The sequence below is a fragment of the Epargyreus clarus genome, unplaced genomic scaffold (genome assembly GCF_041222505.1).
Source record: "Epargyreus clarus isolate Ecla_fem2 unplaced genomic scaffold, WU_Ecla_fem_2.2 ptg000006l, whole genome shotgun sequence".
NCBI classification, from domain to species: domain Eukaryota; kingdom Metazoa; phylum Arthropoda; class Insecta; order Lepidoptera; family Hesperiidae; genus Epargyreus; species Epargyreus clarus.
In genome coordinates, this window is record NW_027332214.1 from 475,711 (window position 1) to 494,379 (window position 18,669).

General features: G+C 40.7%; 3 protein-coding genes across 3 annotated transcripts; all 3 read left to right on the top strand.

The window, feature by feature from the left end:
* Positions 1–272: 272 nt before the first annotated feature.
* LOC140742542 (uncharacterized) lies at positions 273–18,556 on the top strand. Its single transcript, XM_073073443.1, has 7 exons — positions 273–498; positions 740–923; positions 1,234–1,361; positions 3,081–3,218; positions 11,757–11,803; positions 14,528–15,177; positions 15,221–18,556. Exons 2-7 carry the CDS (start codon positions 824–826, stop codon positions 16,540–16,542), a joined length of 2,385 nt encoding a protein of 794 aa, XP_072929544.1. The 5' UTR covers positions 273–498; positions 740–823; the 3' UTR covers positions 16,543–18,556.
* LOC140742589 (uncharacterized) lies at positions 11,833–12,946 on the top strand. Its single transcript, XM_073073499.1, has one exon. The coding sequence runs from the start codon at positions 11,951–11,953 to the stop codon at positions 12,944–12,946; it is 996 nt and encodes a 331-aa protein (XP_072929600.1). The 5' UTR covers positions 11,833–11,950.
* On the top strand, positions 13,018–14,167 carry LOC140742588 (uncharacterized). The gene has a single exon (XM_073073498.1). The coding sequence runs from the start codon at positions 13,018–13,020 to the stop codon at positions 14,092–14,094; it is 1,077 nt and encodes a 358-aa protein (XP_072929599.1). The 3' UTR covers positions 14,095–14,167.
* Positions 18,557–18,669: the final 113 nt, after the last annotated feature.

The window sequence follows — 18,669 nt, forward strand, 5'->3', positions numbered from 1 at the left end:
TGTGTTTTCTGCTTTGAAAAGTAAACAGCAGACAATGACATCTTTCGGCTTTTTGAGCAATAGTAATAAAAAGCAAAAAATAAAGTGAATTTTTAATTCATTCATCAATGATAATAATTAAACATTGTAGTATATTATATTTATTATCACAGTTCATTACTTGCTTTTCTTTTCTATGGTTTATTATGAATCAAGTATACTATTGACAGTTTCTTTTTAGAATTAAAATATCGAAATTGCAAAAATGTGGCATCACTATCATAGATTATACACTATCATTCGTTTCGTTTGAATGTCGGTAGCGGCAGTATAGGTGTTCTGTAGTCAGAGGCGTATAAAATAAAGCGTAACAATAATTTGTAATCTGTATTTTGTACTATAGTAAATAAAATACTAAAAAGTTACTTTCGTCTTCGTGTAGTATACTGTAAAAGTTTTGTTGAAGTATATTATTAAAAATAAATAAACGTAATAAACGTGCAGTTATTGCTGTGATCGGTAAGTTTGGTGTTGCTCAAAAGTAAAATAAATAATGATAAAGATTTCGTTCTTCGCTCAGACTACCATACTCTTAAGCCTCACCATTATTTGATTTTTGGTCTTTCTTGGTATACATATACAATCACTATTTCAGTTATTTCTACAAACATATTAGTACTATATTCTACTCGTGTAATTGTGTTTGTAACTTGTGTATTACTATATTGTATTTATCGTGTTGACTTGGCCTGCATTGCAGGTGCGCAAGAAACGCAACAGTCGCTGCGCAGAGTGAATTAACTGGCAATCTGTCCAGGTGTTAGTGATTTATGAAAGAAGTAAAATGAATTTCGACAACGTGGATATGAGTTCTTTTCCACCGTACCAGGTACCGCCGCTCACGTTGGTATACCCTCATATGCCAACTCCGGACGACATCGCAGGTAAATTACAACATACAGCATCCAGTATATTTCTACATTGTTCGTTCCCTAGTTCCTATTCCGATGTGAATAATAGTATTGTTGTTATTTAACTAATCTATGGGCGACACTCTCAACTTTTTTAACGTAAATCTAACTTATGAAACATAACTATACCTAAAATAATTTAACTTTAATACTTTATAATCCTTGATGTTTAAACTTGATTTCTCTCTGACAGCATACAGTAGATATTAAAAAAGAATATTACATCCTCTCTCATCCAAAACTTGTATAAAGAAAATAACATTTACATAAACTTTTTTTTTAGATGTTAAGGATTTTTCAACTGTGTGTCGAATATGTACCAAGGTGACATTCCACGTGTACCCCATATTCAGCGGTGTGGGCCTCGAGCACGATATGGCTGGTGTCATTGAAAAATATCTTCAGTTGAAGGTTTTCATTTTTGCAATAAGTTTTAGTTTAAGTAGTTTGTGTTGTTTGTGTTTGTGTTGTTTGTGTTTGTGGTGTGTTGAGCGGAGCATGGAGAATAGGTGTTTATTAATGGCCATGGGTAACTCCTTTTTTATATAGAAGTAGTAAACAAGTGTGCGGTTCAACTGTCAGTGAGCATCTAGTACTGCTACCTAAAGATATCTGTAATTAACTCAAAGATCCTATCTGAGATTGGCCACAGATTGTGTTGATACTCTTCAACATTAAGGTAAAATATCTTGGCTGAATACATATCTCTTTTGTAACGTCCGTTGTCCCTTAAAAACGAGACATAGCAGCTTTTAACACTACAGTTATTAGTCAGTACTGCTACCCACGGATATCTGTAATTAACTCAAAGATCCTATCTGAGATTGGTCACAGATTGTGTTGATAATCTTCAGCATTAAGTTAAAATGTCTTGGCTGAATATCCTATCTGAGATTGGCCACAGATTGTGTTGATACTGCTTAGCATTTAGTTAAAATGTCTTGGCTGAATATCTTCTTTGTTACGCCCTTAAAAACGAGACGTAGCAGTGCTTAACACTGCAGTTATTTGTCAGAAATATGTGTAGTGATGCTGCCATTGGAGTTGAACCACAAAAGAGTCCACCACTTTTAAGTAGATTAGGGGTTCCCAACTTTCTTGGACTATAACCACTTTCACATCATTCTTGTGTGGACCACTGGTACATGGACCATTGGTTAGGAATTTCTAAGATAGATGCAAGAAAAATAATTCGCCAAGTATAAATCCAACTTGCACATGGAGGCTTCCATACCACCAAATGTTCATTATTTTTTACTTATTTTTATTCATATTATTATTGTCAACAATACTTAGTTTTATGACACAAAAATAGATGGCATTGGGGTGATGTTGAATGATACGTAAACAACTATTACAGGCACATCGCATTTATCCATTTATATTGCTGGTTGTTAATACTTTACGTCACTTATTAAATACTTTTCTATTTTATATTTTAGAATGTTGAGTCTTGCTTTGAGTTATGAAATGTCAGCTGATTTTGCAATGTCTTTTATAATGGAGATATGATAAAATAGTGGATACTGTAGAGATGTATTAATGTAAATGATTATGGAAGAATATATTGTATTTCTGGAATTCCTTCTGAGCGTTTTCATACAACATATAATAAAATTAAAATATTTACATTAAAATAAGTTTTATGGTTCTTATTTGTATTTATTTATTATAATACCAGTTATAGTAGTAAACGGATTGTAAAAATTTCAACCGCTTTCTACCGGTTGAAATTTTTGAGTTGGATCCAACAACCGGTCTACAAATACCGGTTTGTTGGATGGAGATCCCCTTTAATATTCAATTTTAATTTATTTTTAGTATTTGTTGTTATAGCGGCCACCGTTGTGCTTCCTCTCTAAAAAAATCGTATGTCTAATCTATTACGCTTCCAGATATATAGCCCTGTGATAGATGGACAGACAGCAAAGTCTTAGTAATAGGGTTCTGTTTTTACCCTTTGGGGACGGAACGCTAAAAATGCTTCTTCTCCATAACGAAACACCATGTGAAGTGGTGGTAGTTGTATTGACATTCAAAAAGTGCTCTGTAAAGAACCTATTTTGAATAAAAAAAATTGATTTGATTCGATTCGAATGCAAGGCAAGGGGTGATCGTAAGTTTGTGCAGGTGAGCGCGGACGACGGGCTGCCGGGCGTGGTGTGCGTGCGGTGCGCGCGCGCGCTGTGCGGGCTGGCGGCGCTGCGCTCCACCGCGCGCCTGGCCGACGCCGTGCTGCGCCGCCGCCTCGGCCTGCTGCCGCCGAAGGTATCACCTTGCTATCTGGTCGAATAGCTTCATTGCAATACTGAAAGCCCACTCGCACTTATTTATTTATTTACTAGCTGACCGGCAAACGTTGTGTTGCCATATAAATAAAAAATATTAAGGGTGAACAAGCCGTATCACTATGTATGAAAAATAAATAGTAGCCGATTCTCAGACCTACTGAATATGCATATAAAATTTGGTGAAAATCGGTGAAGCCATTTCGGAGGAGTATGGTAACTAACATTGTAACACGATAATTTTATATATAAGTTTTATTAAAAATTCACCAATGTAATATACACTTATATAAAGTACATTGCAAAAGTTAGATAAATAAGTCGTGTACTCACAATTATAGATGAACAATGTGGTGAATACGTCTCGAAGACCAAAAATGTTATGCATTCGGCTCCGAGACCGAAAATATTAAGATTTCCGCGGCCGTTAGAACAAATAAGGAACCGAATGTTCCTCTCTTCGATGGACAGGATGACCGTGTCCCGAAGAAGGTTAAGTGGACTGTATATACGAAAATAAGATGCAAAGTGCTATAGGGTCACGCACTCACCTGCTGCTGATGGGCGCAGCCTCTTGTACTAGGTATAAGGCACCTTCAACTCACCCTAAGCTCGAGCTAGCTAGTCTTACCTCGGAATGGTCTACCGGTTACCTCTACCTTCTTCCTCTTCTCACGTGGCGTCGATCTTACAGCACGTTGCACCGCGAACAATGAAGTTAACGCGAATTTAAAGGAAACGCTACGAATACGACTAGTGGCTTCTACTTCGGAGTATAACTAAAACGACAAATATGCGCGAGCGCGACCGACGACTCCGAAGCTTCTCGAACAAGTTTATCCCGGTGGCGGCCTACACCACCGCGAACGACACGACGACAACGACACTACAACGAACTATTTCAAACTATAAATCTCTATGCTTTTAAACCTACAGATTAAAATTAATACCAACGACAGATAATTAATACGTAGAACCATAGACAAAACTGAACATACCGCCCACCTAAATACTACGTATTTACGAAAACAACAAAAATTACTTAACCTACGACAAGAAAAAATTACGTTTAAACGTAACTAGTTATACAAAGGTAGAGGACAAACTTTAACGACTGGCCTTTTATACTCGCCAGACATTGTCCTAACACTAACTACTCTACAAACACCATCCGAGCCTGGGTGTAGAGCTGTAACCCTACCTAACTTCCATTCCAATGGATTAACTGTCTCATTTACTATCAAAACCAAAGTTCCTATTTTAATTCCTGAGCTAGTTTTGTCCCATTTAGCCTTTTGTTGTAGGGTATGTAGGTATTCACGATACCACCGTCTCCAGAAGTCTTGATGCATTTTTCGGATAAGCTTCCAGCGCTGGGTGACAGGTATAACCTGTTCGACTAGATTTTCTTCGGGAAGCATCGACAAGGGTTCTAAAGTTAAGAAATGTCCCGGCGTTAAAGCAACGAGATCATTCGCATCAGAGCTGAGAGGGGTTAAAGGTCGGGAGTTGAGCATCGCCTCTATCTGAGCCAAGACAGTATAGAACTCTTCGAAAGTCAATCTTTGTTTACCAATGACACGAGAAAGGTGAGTTTTCACAGACTTAATTCCAGCTTCAGCTAGACCGTTGAAATGAGGACTGCCAGGAGGATTAAACGAGAACTTTATTTCCCGGCCTTCCGCAGCCTGCTTCATGATAGAGCCAAGGTAGTTACTAGCACCTACAAAATTTCTTCCTTGGTCAGAAACGATGTTACTACAACGACCACGACGAGCAATGAATCTCTGCAAGGCAGCAAGGAAAGCGTCAGTAGAAAGTTCGGAAGCCAACTCTATATGAACCGCCTTGGTAGAGGTACAGACGAACACGCAAATGTACCCTTTATACGTCCTCACACCGCGTCCACGACTAAGAGCAATGTCGAATGGTCCCCCGTAATCGACAGCTACACTAGAAAAAGGCTTGATTTGAGACACACGAAACGAAGGTAAATTCCCCATCAAAGGAACTGACGTAGGTTTTGGATTAACACGAAAACACCTTATACACCCAGAGACTACGGAGCGAATAGCCCGTTTGGGCGACAGAATCCAAAAATCTTGCGAGAGTAAATTTTGTAGAGTTTGAGCACCAGGATGCATAAATTTCTTATGGTACTCATCGATAATAAGAAATGTTAATCTATGATTACGAGGTAAAAGAATAGGATGTCTAACGGTAAACTCTACATTAGCGTTAGCTAACCGACCGCCCACCCTCAAAATACCCGCGTCATCAACGAAAGGAGACAATTTACGCAAGGCTTTGGGTAGCGAATTAGGCGAACCTTTACTTAGACAATCCAATTCAAACGAAAACGACTCTACTTGTGCTTGCTTTATGAGCAACTCAAAAGCTTGACGTAGCTCACAAGGCTGTAATGCACCGACAAATTTATTTTTATAATTTCTCAAATTATGAGCGAAACGAAAACAAAATGACAAAACACGCTTTACTTTCGAAAGCGACGAAAAACGATTTAACAAATCGCTAACGAGATTCACCTTTTCCGGTGACAGAAGGCTAAGAATCCTTTGTTCTTCTGCGATAGAGTCTGTGTCCTGTTCTACCAATAATGAAGAAGGCCAATCATTCTCTGGCTCTACAAGCCATGAAGGGCCCTTCCACCACATGGAACAGTCAACGAGGTCAGCTGGAAGCGTACCACGAGAACCAATATCAGCAGCATTCGAACTAGAGCTCACGTGACGCCAATGGTCAGGAGCTACTCTACTCTGAATGTGGCTGACTCTATTCGCCACAAACGTTTTCCACTTGGATGGACAAGATTTAATCCAAGCCAAAGTGACAGTAGAGTCAGACCATGCGTAAAGTTCTTGAACTGCATGAAATGGTTTTAAAGCCTCTACCACTGATTCCATTAAAGTAGATAACAAGACAGCAGCTAAAAGTTCCAATCTTGGAATCGACAATTTTCGCAAAGGCGCGACTTTCGACTTTGCGCAACAAAAATGAACGGATGTAGAGCCATCCGCCTCAACGACACGAAAAAATGTGACAGCACAATAGCCACGTTCTGAAGCGTCACAGAAGCCATGCAACTGTAACGACACGAAAGAATTTACCATACGCCGAGGAATGGTAATCGAAACTAACGACGACAATTGAGACTTAAATCGCAACCACTCGTGTGCAATGTGAGGTGGCACATTATCGTCCCATGAAACTCCCGAAGTCCAAAGAAGTTGCATAAGATATTTAGCATAAAACGTAATCGGCGCTAGAAATCCCAAAGGGTCATAAATCCGCGCAATATGGGAGAGTATGGTACGTTTGGTGCACCTAGAGTCATCGGGGTTGACGACACGAAATCTAAAATCATCCGATTGCGGATGCCATAAAAGTCCCAAAATTTTTAAGGAGAGGTCTGACATCTCTTCGAAATGTTTAAATTCTTCTGAGTATAAGTCAGAAGATGGAAGATCAACGAAAAACTCACTACAATTAGATGTCCACTTTCTTAAATGGAAACCACCAGACGACAAAATTTTGGTGAGTTCCGAGCGCAATTGTAGAGCTTGCTCTACCGAGTCAGCGCCCGACACGATATCATCGACATAAATGTCTCTACTAAAAACTGTAGAGGCAGCCGGAAGTTCTTGGGTAGAGTCTTCTGCTAGTTGAGCGATCGCACGAAGAGCCTGAAACGGTGCAGATGATACGCCATAAGTGACCGTGCGAAGCCTATAGTCACGTATAGGACCGTCAGCAGATGGGCGCCACAGAATGCGTAGGTACTCGGTGTCATCTCTACAAACCAAGATTTGTCTATACATCTGTTTGACGTCACCAGTAAAAACGACAGCATGCCAACGGAACCGAATAAGTAAATCGAAAATATTAGTTTGCAGTTTAGGCCCAGCAAGTAGCGTATCATTCAAAGACAATCCATTAGCATCTCTACAACTTGCATCGAACACAGTACGAAGTGGGGTGCTAACAGAATCTGGTCGCAATACTCCGTGATGAGGGATATAATAAAACTTCCCAACGCTTGAAGTCGGGGGATCCACCTGCTCCATATGACCGGCAACCTCATACTCATTCATGAACCGAACGTAGGCATCTCTAAATTCAACATTTATATTAAGTCTTCGCTCGAGAGAGAGAAATCTTTTTAAAGCAATTTCACGGGAATGTGAGAACGATGGCTTTACTGCAGGATTCATGAATGGAAGAGGCACCACAAATCTACCATCATCGTTACGACTATAATTATTAGTGAAATAATTTTCACAGGCTTGATCCTCCTTCGAAAGGATTTTACAGACAGGAGTGCGAACCTCTTCTGTTTCCCAGAATCTTTTTAAAGTGTTATCTAATTTTATATTTGATAAATAAGAGTTATCGACGAAAAAACAATCACTCTGTTTACCATTACGACAGTTGTGTGTGTGATCTACCTCACACTCACCCATTAGAATCCAACCAAATATAGTATTTAGAGCCTTTGGTTGTCCCGGCCTCCCTCGTCTCAGACCAGGTATGAGAGATGAAGCAAATATATCCGCATTCAATAGCATGTCAATAGCCCCTGGACGAGCGAAGTCTGGATCAGCCAAAGGTAAATTCCTAATATGTGACCAACCACAAAAATCAACAAAATGTGCAGGTTGGTCACTACATATTGACGACAAAACAAAAGCTTCAAACTTAAAATCGATTTTATTTGAGTTATAGGATTTTATTTCACAACATAGTGAACCACGAGACTCAGCAACAGAAGATCCGATTCCATTTATTGATTGTTTAGTGTTTTTAATACATAACCCGAGGCGCTTTGCACATGGTACCGAAATAAAGTTGCAAGCGCTTGCACAATCCAACAACACCCTTACAGGTTGAAAGTTTCCCCAACTATCTTTTATAAGAACCTTAGCTGTAGAAAACAAGATTGTACTTTTACCACCGACAGAAGTTAAAACAATATTACTCAGTTGTGCATTATTATTAATGGAACTAACAACTTCAGTATCAGGTTGGGAATTGCTATCAGCGGACGGTGTAACCGATTTTTTAAAATGTAACAATGTGTTATGTGAACACCCACATACACCACAACTTATAGGGACTCGACAAGTTTTTACCCTATGAGTTTTCGAAAAGCAACGGATACAAAGATTTTTATTTTTAATGAATTTAAATCGAGAATCTATATCTAAATTTAGAAAATTCTTACATGATGAAAGACTATGTTGGCCAGTACAAAAGTCACAAGTCACTCCCGACACGACAAATGAGGATTTGGACTTTTTAAAGTTACTTGGTTTCGGTTCTTTTGATATTCCTACATTACTTAATATTGGGTTCGGAGTTACCTCACTTAATGCCCTAACTTGTTTCTCAACAAAATCCTGAACTTGAGTGAACTCTGGTATCTCATCTGAATTAAATTCTAATTGAAATGATTCTTTTGTGGCCCGATCTAATTTTGACCAAAATAAATGGAACAACATGAAGTTCTTATCTGGTAATCCAAACTTTTCCAAAACACTTAAATTCTCCACAAAAGTTCTATGAACACGCTCAAGTTCTACAGCTGATTTTGTTTTCACTGGCTCACATGACAACAACTTTTGATAATAGGAGGCCGTTATATAGCGCTTCTTATTATAATATTTATTAAGTGTATCATACGCGTCTATATAGTTTTCATCCGTGAGTGGAAAGTTCCTGATTAAATCATACGCTTTATTTTCGACACAAGTTAACAAGTAATGTAACTTTTCCACATTAGGAATATTTCTATTATGGATCAACGACTCAAATAATTGTTTAAAAGATAACCAATTTTCTAGCTTACCATCGAATGGCTTAATGTTAATTTTAGGCAGCTTAGCAAGACCCGAAACTACTTCTTGTTTAATCTGACGGTCACTATTTAAATGCCGCAGACGGGCCAAAACACTTCTAAATTTTGTATCAAATGATGCAGTTACACCAATTTCAGACTGGCGTTGGGCAGCACTTAATGAACGCAATAAATTTATTTGCGCTTTATGGAATTCATTTGAAAGTTCCCTAAGGTCCTCCTCAACGCAGCCTGTCATATCCGATCCCGCTATATACTCCAATCGCATCATACTGTAATCCCGGGCAATCCTATTAACGTCCCCATCACTTGCGCCACTTTCGTTGCTCCCAGTAGACATTGTCATTAATTGATATAAGTTTATAAACTTAACGAAATCGACAACAATAGCAAATAATTGCAATGTCACTGACAGCTGACTTCGACACAATAATACGTCAAAGTCTAATTCAATTTGACAGTATTGACAATATGACCAACGACAAATAAATATGGCGCAATGCAATACTGACAACCAACGACTATTAATAAAAATAGCGCAAAGATGGCGGGACCTAAGTACAACTAACAAAGTGATGAGTTGTAAAGAATCACACCCACCCTCAACATAAAATGTTAATCGACAAAACGAAAATTACGAAATTTTATAGAAATGCAATACAAAATAGCAAATCTAATACGAAATACGACACGAAACGACAAATTTAGAAGCCACTTTACGTAAATGTTCGTTCCTTTAGCGAAATACGACACGATAAAATTAATTTCAATGTTCGTTATGTTCGGTCGACGGAAAATAGCAAAAATGGTGTTTAGGACGATGGAACAATTAAGATCCGCCGAAGTGACCAAAAATGTGGTGACTCCGGCTCGGAGAACCAAAAATGTGGTGAATACGTCTCGAAGACCAAAAATGTTATGCATTCGGCTCCGAGACCGAAAATATTAAGATTTCCGCGGCCGTTAGAACAAATAAGGAACCGAATGTTCCTCTCTTCGATGGACAGGATGACCGTGTCCCGAAGAAGGTTAAGTGGACTGTATATACGAAAATAAGATGCAAAGTGCTATAGGGTCACGCACTCACCTGCTGCTGATGGGCGCAGCCTCTTGTACTAGGTATAAGGCACCTTCAACTCACCCTAAGCTCGAGCTAGCTAGTCTTACCTCGGAATGGTCTACCGGTTACCTCTACCTTCTTCCTCTTCTCACGTGGCGTCGATCTTACAGCACGTTGCACCGCGAACAATGAAGTTAACGCGAATTTAAAGGAAACGCTACGAATACGACTAGTGGCTTCTACTTCGGAGTATAACTAAAACGACAAATATGCGCGAGCGCGACCGACGACTCCGAAGCTTCTCGAACAAGTTTATCCCGGTGGCGGCCTACACCACCGCGAACGACACGACGACAACGACACTACAACGAACTATTTCAAACTATAAATCTCTATGCTTTTAAACCTACAGATTAAAATTAATACCAACGACAGATAATTAATACGTAGAACCATAGACAAAACTGAACACGACATTTATAGAATTGAAGCTCTAATAAATTAAAATATGTATAATGAAATTAACACTTCACGTTTAACACAACCTGTCATGCTTTAAGAGCCATTTAGATGGAGAGAGCTTCTCGCACGTTTCGGGTCGAAAAATCGTAAACAATTGTCACACGCATTAATCGCCATAACATAATCGTATCACAATGTTTACACACAGTATCATACAAATCAGTTTGAATCGTTTTCAGTGCATGATTTCATTCGAGTTTGGTTATTATGCAATTGTAATTCATAGAACAACGTGTTAAATGCTCCCAAATAATTTCTTCTCGCTGTCCATTTTTTAACCCAATACTTTTACTTCTTTTTCCGTTTAAATACAAGAATTAATTAAACGGAAAATTAGATATAATTAAATATAATAAAATAAATAATTAAAAAAACACTCGCGCATTGCACTCATGGTAACAACTGGTATAAAATCTCGAATAACGATTATTGCTTTAAAATTCTGTTTACACAGACGCAATATCATATTGCATGCGAGAAAAACTTTTTTTACCCGACTCCTCTCCATCTTTTCGAGCATACGTGTGTATGTCTCATCCATTACCAAGCCCTATAGGACAAATACCTTGACTAGTAGACAATAAATAGAGATAGAGATTTTATTCTGTTAATTTATATTCTATGTACAATAATAATACTAAAATGTTATAAATGAATAAATAAATAAACAAACCTGTAAATAGAGAAACGACATTTAACGTTTTTTATTCCACTAAAATATTTTTATATTTAAATTTATATGACATTGAATTAAACGTCACAAATAAATAGACAATAGTAAAATAGTTCATAGAGAAAAAAATAAATTAAAATAAACTTTTTCTTTACATACTATGTAATTTTTTTACTATTGTGTACTATGTATATATACAAATATATTATTTAGTACCTTCCTACTTAAATATAATGCTAATTAATGTTGAAATAGAAAAGACAATTATTCATACTATCCATAAAAATAAAATATTATTGAAAACTTAGATTTTAAAAACGACAGTTCCAAAACAAACGCCTATTTTCCTCAATTAAATAAGTTAATGTTTAAACAACTTTCGTTACAGGAACCGAAACCGAGCCAAAGTGTTGGCACCAAAAGCGAGGATGGCAAGTAAGTACATGTAATCTTGTAAGTTTATAAATTTCACCCCATCTGATTGAATCCCAAGAGCAGCCTCTGGTTTACAGGTTTCAAGCAACGCTTTTGCTAAAATCTGTAGTAAAAAATGTACTGACTAATTACTTCTATGCACTGAATATGGAAGAAGACAATTCAGATTTTGAATATGTTTGCCAAAAATGCGACGAAACGGCCGTTGGATGCAGTGTCGAGGACTTAACTGAACATCTCAGGTTAAACCATTATTCTGAAGTGCATAACGAGCAATCAATAGATAATTTTATCAAGGGCAACATAACATTCGAAGAAAGCCTAACAACTGCTGATTTTGGCGAAGAAGATGCTGAAATTGTGGAAGATAAAAACGAAGTAGCGATACCGACTTTTTGCTGTCCGTACTGCGAAAGCATATTCTCGTCGACCACGCGACTCGTGTGCCATCTCGGCAAACATGTGGAGATGAGTATTGAGAACGGAGTGATCTGCTGCGAAAACCTGTTCCACGAGAGGAAAGCTTTTGTGAAACACCTCCAGGAAAAACATGTACATCGCGCCATTAATCCAGTCACGTGTCGGACGTGTGGGTTTTCCGCGAAGGATGACGTGGAATTGCAAGGGCACATAAACGAAACCCACCTCAAAACGACGAACACGGAAGGGAACGCGAACGAGAGAAAAGCCTTTAATCCGAAATGTCAACGGTATATTCCCACAGAATGTCCGAAGTGCAAAAAAACTTTCTCGAATAAATATAACATGTTAACTCATATGAAAAATCACAACGGGGAGCCCAGTCGATTTACATGTGAAAAATGTAACAAAAGCTACAGAAGTCGGGGCAGTCTCACGAGCCACCGGCTGGTGGTGCACGAGGGCGCGCTGCGGTTCCCGTGCGCGGCGTGCGGCGAGCCCTTCCCCTCGCGCACCGCGCGCGACGTGCACGCGCGCCTGCACTCCGGCCTCAAGCCCTACGCCTGTAATTACTGTGGAAAATCCTATAGAGCCAAAAACACGCTCGATAGGCACATAGAAATGCATCTCGACGTGAGGAACTATGCATGCCATCTTTGTCCAAAGAAATTTAGGAAGAACACGCATTTAAAATATCACGTAAGCACGCACGAGAAGAAGTAACCGGGGTTGTTTGTTGCAGATGGAAGACTCGCCGCGACGGCTATGAAAGCTATCGATTGACGCAGGGTGCAATGAATGCTGAAAACTTTAATAAACAAATAATAGACGATATCGACCCGTATAGCTATATTGTAACCGAAACCGATACGCAGGATCGTCTTTCGAGCGAAGACGGCCGAGCTGAAGTCGACACGAGATCGCAATCGGACGATGATGTTCCACTCTCTGCCATTGCTAATACCAAAAAAGCAGCACTGTTTAATAAATTCTACGATGCCCTCGTAAATTTTAGAAACCATTTTATAAAGGAGCACGAGTCACCGGAATATAATTACCCTGATTTCACAGACTCGAATTATTCAGACGAGGATTCACAAGAAGATAATAAATTAGACATGAACTACTTCGATGACCTCACGCAATGTAACATGAGGAAAGACAGAATGGACGAGGAGACCAGGCTCGAGTTGAACGAAGTACGAACAAAAATTGACGGAAAAGTATATTTCACTTGTAAAGCGTGTGGAAAAAATTTAAGCTCATCGCACACGTACTTATTTCACAAACGAATTCACACGGGAGAGAGGCCGTGCGTGTGCCACGTGTGCGGGAAGCAGTTCCGGGCGCCGAGCGGTCTGCAGCGCCACCTCACGGAGACTCACGAGCGCGTGCGCCGTTACTCGTGCAACATGTGCCCCAAGAACTTCGTTAACTTGCAAAATCTAAAACAACACTTTCGAATACACACCGGCGAGCGTCCGTTCGAATGCCACCAGTGCGGCAAGCGGTTCACGCAGAGCGGCACGCTGCACGTGCACTTGAAGACGCACAGCGAGCAGTTCCCGCACCAGTGCGCGGAGTGCGGGGCCAAGTTCAGGCTGCGGTCGGGGCTGACGCGGCACCGGCTGAAGCACACGGGGGAGCGGCCGCACGTGTGCGTGCACTGCGGCAAGGGCTTCCGGCAGCGGCACGAGCTGAGCGGGCACGCGCTGTCGCACTCGGACGCCAAGCCGCACGTGTGCGCGGCGTGCGGCGCCGCCTTTCGCCAGCGCAAGGCGCTGCGCCACCACTGCCGCCGCGCGCACGCCGCCGCCGCCGCGGAGCCGCACCCGCACCCGCTCGCGTACGCACACGTTCAGCCCTACTAGGAATGAACTCCTTTATACCCTAATCTCAAATCAATGTATAACTTATTTTTTACAATACAATTTTATAAGCAATTTTGTTTCTTTTTTAATACATTTTTCTTCTACGGTTTCCTTAAATAAGTGGACATAAATAAGAGAACCCAAGAGAGAAAAGAAGGAAGGAGAATAACATTCAAATAAAAACATTCCAATTACATAAAATACTAATATCAATAACGAATAAGTGATACAAATATTAATTAAAAAATCTTTTGTAAAACATTAAAAAAGATTATGAAGAAAATTATCATATAATATGTTTGTGTGTAATACATTGCACTGTCATTATGCTATTTATAATAAAAGCGAACGTTACAATATTTTCAATTTTTTGTTTATAACCAGTATACATACATAGTATCATAGTCATAAAAGTAAATATTTCACTTTTCAGTCAAAGTTTAAACATGAATGTCGAAATAAAAATTGAGTCGGCAGAATCCGCCGAGGAACACCGACTCGGCGAAACCGCTGGGGGAGCGAAGAGCACGGAAAAACCGAGTGCAATCGTGGACGAGAACGGGAAGAGATACGTGTGGTGCGAGACTTGCAAGAAGAACGTGGGCGCGGCGTCGTGGCGGCGGCACGAGCGCGCGCACCGCGGCGAGCGGCGCTACAGCTGCGCGGCGTGCGGGCTGGCCTTCGCGGACGGCGGCAACCTGGCGCGCCACGCCCGCGCGCGCCACGCCCGCGCGCGCCCGCACGCCTGCCCGCGCTGCCGCCGCGCCTTCGCCCGCCGCGCGCACCTGCGCGACCACCTCGCCGCGCACCGCGACGCGCGCGACCACGTGTGCGACCTCTGCGGCAAGGCGTCCAAGTCCGCCGCCGCGCTGCGCATGCACCGCCGGACCCACGACGACGTCCGCCGGTTCCGGTGCGTGGAGTGCGGCTCCGAGTTCAAGAGGAACGCCGAGTTGAAGGCGCACGTCACGGTCCACACGGGGGAGAAGGCCCACCTGTGCGGGTGCGGGAGGGCGTTCAGGCTCCGCGGCCAGCTCACCGCCCACGCCAGGACCCACGTCGGGGGCGACGGGGCCGTCGACGGCTAGTGCTATGTTATTCTTGTCTTGTTCGAGTGCGTATTGACGGGGGCTTTGTTGCAGGTACGTCGACGCCGCCACCGACCCGCGGCCGCCCTGCCCGCAGCGAGTCTGCTCCCTGTGCCCCTTGACCGTCCCGACCACGCGATACAATAACCACTTGGTGACAAAACACGTTGGTACGGTATTCCGCTGCGATGAATGTCATTGTTACCTGTCCGATGAAGACATAACTTTTCATCTGATAGAAAAAGGGTGTACTGGTGTCTCTATGAAACGCTCAGCTCAAAAAAAGTGTAACAGTGAAGAAAGTACAAAACGGGAAGAAGCCGAACAAAAAAGAAGAGACGCCATCGATCGTATAAAATTGGAGGAGTACAAACAGAAGAGAGAGAAAGTTGTCAACGAAAAAGTAGAAGATTTACGTATCAGGAACTTAAGCTCCATACCATTGTTGGATTTCTATAAGTTCCTTAAATTTCCCGATGAGGTACTCAAAATTCCCAAACGGATTGGGGAACGAATAAAGATAGAGGGACTTAATAAATATCTCCCTGTCGAAAAGTCTGAACCTCCGGATACAGAACCGCCAAATAAGCAGAAGAAAATTAAGAATGAGACTCCTACTAAAAGTAATAAAAAAGCAATTGAATGCTCCGATAATAACGATGCACAAATATTGGCCAAAAACGACAATGGACGGGAATCGCACGTCGAGGATGGTGACGAGAACGATAACGAGGGCACCGACGATAGCAAACCCCTCAAAACGTCGCCGAAAACGAAAGCGTCCGAACCGATTAAGAAAAAAGAGAAAGTTAACGAAAAGTCTCCGAAGACGTCTCGAACGTGCCCCATCTGCGGCAAGGAGTACCGGGCGTCGTCCAGCTACTTCTACCACATGAAATACTTCCACAAGCGGAGCAGGGAGCACGAGTGCGAGGTGTGCGGCAAGAAGTTCGGCACGAAGGCGAACCTCGCGCAGCACGCGAGCGTCCACACGGGCGCGTACGACCTGGAGTGCAAGGAGTGCGGCAAGCGGTTCCGCTCCAAGCCGAGCCTGTACATCCACGAGCAGAGCCACGGCGGCGTGAAGCGCTGGGCGTGCGGGCAGTGCGAGCGCTCGTTCCGCTGGCGCACGCACCTGGCGCGGCACGTGCAGCGGCACGCGGCGCAGCGCGCGCACGTGTGCGGCGCGTGCGGCCGCGGCTTCAGCGTGCGCTGCGACATGCTGCGCCACGCGCGCACGCACGCCGCCGCCGAGTTCCACTGCGCCGCGTGCGGCCTCAAGTTCGCGCAGAAGCGCTACCTCAAGGTGCACATGATCAAGAAGCACGCGGAGGCGTCGGCCGTCGTCACGCGCTCCTGATCCGCCCGCCGCGGGCGCCGCGCCCGCCCGCTCGACGCTTAGCGCGTTGCCCGGACCCCCGGGACGAGAGTGCCCTTTTAGGTGGACCGTTTCTATTTACTACGCGGTGTTTGACTTATATTTATCTTATATCAGATATAAATTATGTGATAAATGGAAAATTCATATGTGGTTTCTCAAATATTAGTATTGTAGTGTAATCATTAAAACCCTCGGGGTCTTAGACGGATCGAAAGAAATGTAACCCTCCACAAAATTCCAAACACTAAAAAAGTGACAACCAAATCATCCTGTAAGTACGTTTGCTACAAATTGTCACGGAACGTGCACGTATGACCGACATAAGGGGCACCGATATTTGGACAAAACATTTTTCATTTAATTACTAAATAATTGCAAAAATGCAAAAATCGTTAACATAGATCGCTCGGAAACGCTTCGGTGGTTTAACGACTAAGCAACAAAAGTGTTGGACGTATAAAAGCAATAATTTCGAATTCAAATATAACACACATACTTTTTCTATAAATATATAAATGAACTGTGTGACTATAGTGTTTGGGAATTGTAGCTTGTCAGATACTTTCAACTAGGACCGCCGAGCCTCAACCGTGGTAGTTATAAGAAACTTTATTCCCATTTGTACCATTTACACAATAATAAATAATGTGTTTTAAAGAACATGTTCTTTTAATGTAAATGATTTGCAAAGCACACGGATATTTTGCAACACCGTGTGATCTCTTTTATTTACTAATAGTTTTAGCACTAGCATTCGGTTAAGAAAATGTATGTCTTTATCTTATATTTTAATAAAATTAAGTAGTCAGTGTACATTAGACACTTATATTGTGTATCTATAACGTATTATGTTCTTATATACGTAAATAAGAGGTTATACTTTGGTGTATTTTATAAAAAGAAAGCATGTCAAGTACGTGAAACAATATAAGAGATATTCTGTGTAATGTATGTTCTTATACATAAGAGCAAATATGAGGTTATAATAATAATTGTTCGGTGTATTTTATATAAAAGAGTACATTAAAATTGACTCTTAAATTGTGTATAGCATGTGTTTTTAGACATTTATGTAAATAAGAAGTTATTGTTATTCGGTGTATTAAAAAAAAGAGTACTTGTACCAATGTATACATGCGCAAGTGAATCTATAACAAAACAATAAACATGTTACAAAATGCAATGACACGGCACATGCATATTGTATGATATAAGTCATATAACTTTAAAAAAAAACTGCAAAACTTTTTAGTATTTGCTAGCTTATCTCATGGTGTCGGTTTTATAAAAAAAAACTTATCACAATCTAAAATTATAATTAATGTTCAGTTATTGTGGGCATTGGTTTTGACTCTAGGATAGACTGTAGCAAGACTGAAGCTAATTAACTGTAGCAATGCTAACTTAAACGTATATTCTATGCATGTATTATAATTATTGACAATTGTCTGCAGTGGAATTATCTCTTAATTTGTGTGTGAATGGGTAAATTAGAAAATAATACAATGTTTAGAAAAATATGTGAAGTAGAAACCTATCTAAAAGGTTGGCAACTTCACATATAGTTTATTGAGAATGCCTCTCATTCTTTTCTTCTTCGATCTTTGTACCATATTATGTAGTCTAGTTAGCTGATGAATGATGTACTACATGTCTTAGAAATTGTAATTGTTGTTTTGTAACTTAATCATAAGCGGATTATTGATAAGAATTATTAAGGATGATTATTAAGAATTCTTATGAGCGTTTTTACGAAATTGTATATCAGTAAGATACTAGATAAGTATTAGTAATTAGTGGAACTTGGGACACCATCAACACATATTATGAAATGGTTGAAGGTAATCCTTTATTCCGGCTTAAAGCACTATTATTTTGCATTTATGTCTAGTTTTAAGAACTATATGTAACACTAAATGTTTGGAGACATTTTTTGAAACAAATCTATCGATATTGATGTATTCACTTATAATATAATAAATAATAAAATTTACCCAATGTGATATTCAATTATTTTAGGTAAATACATTGGGATCCATGCAATGAGACATTTTACACATATTGGAGCAATCAGTAATGATAAATGAATTTCCACCATCAATAGAA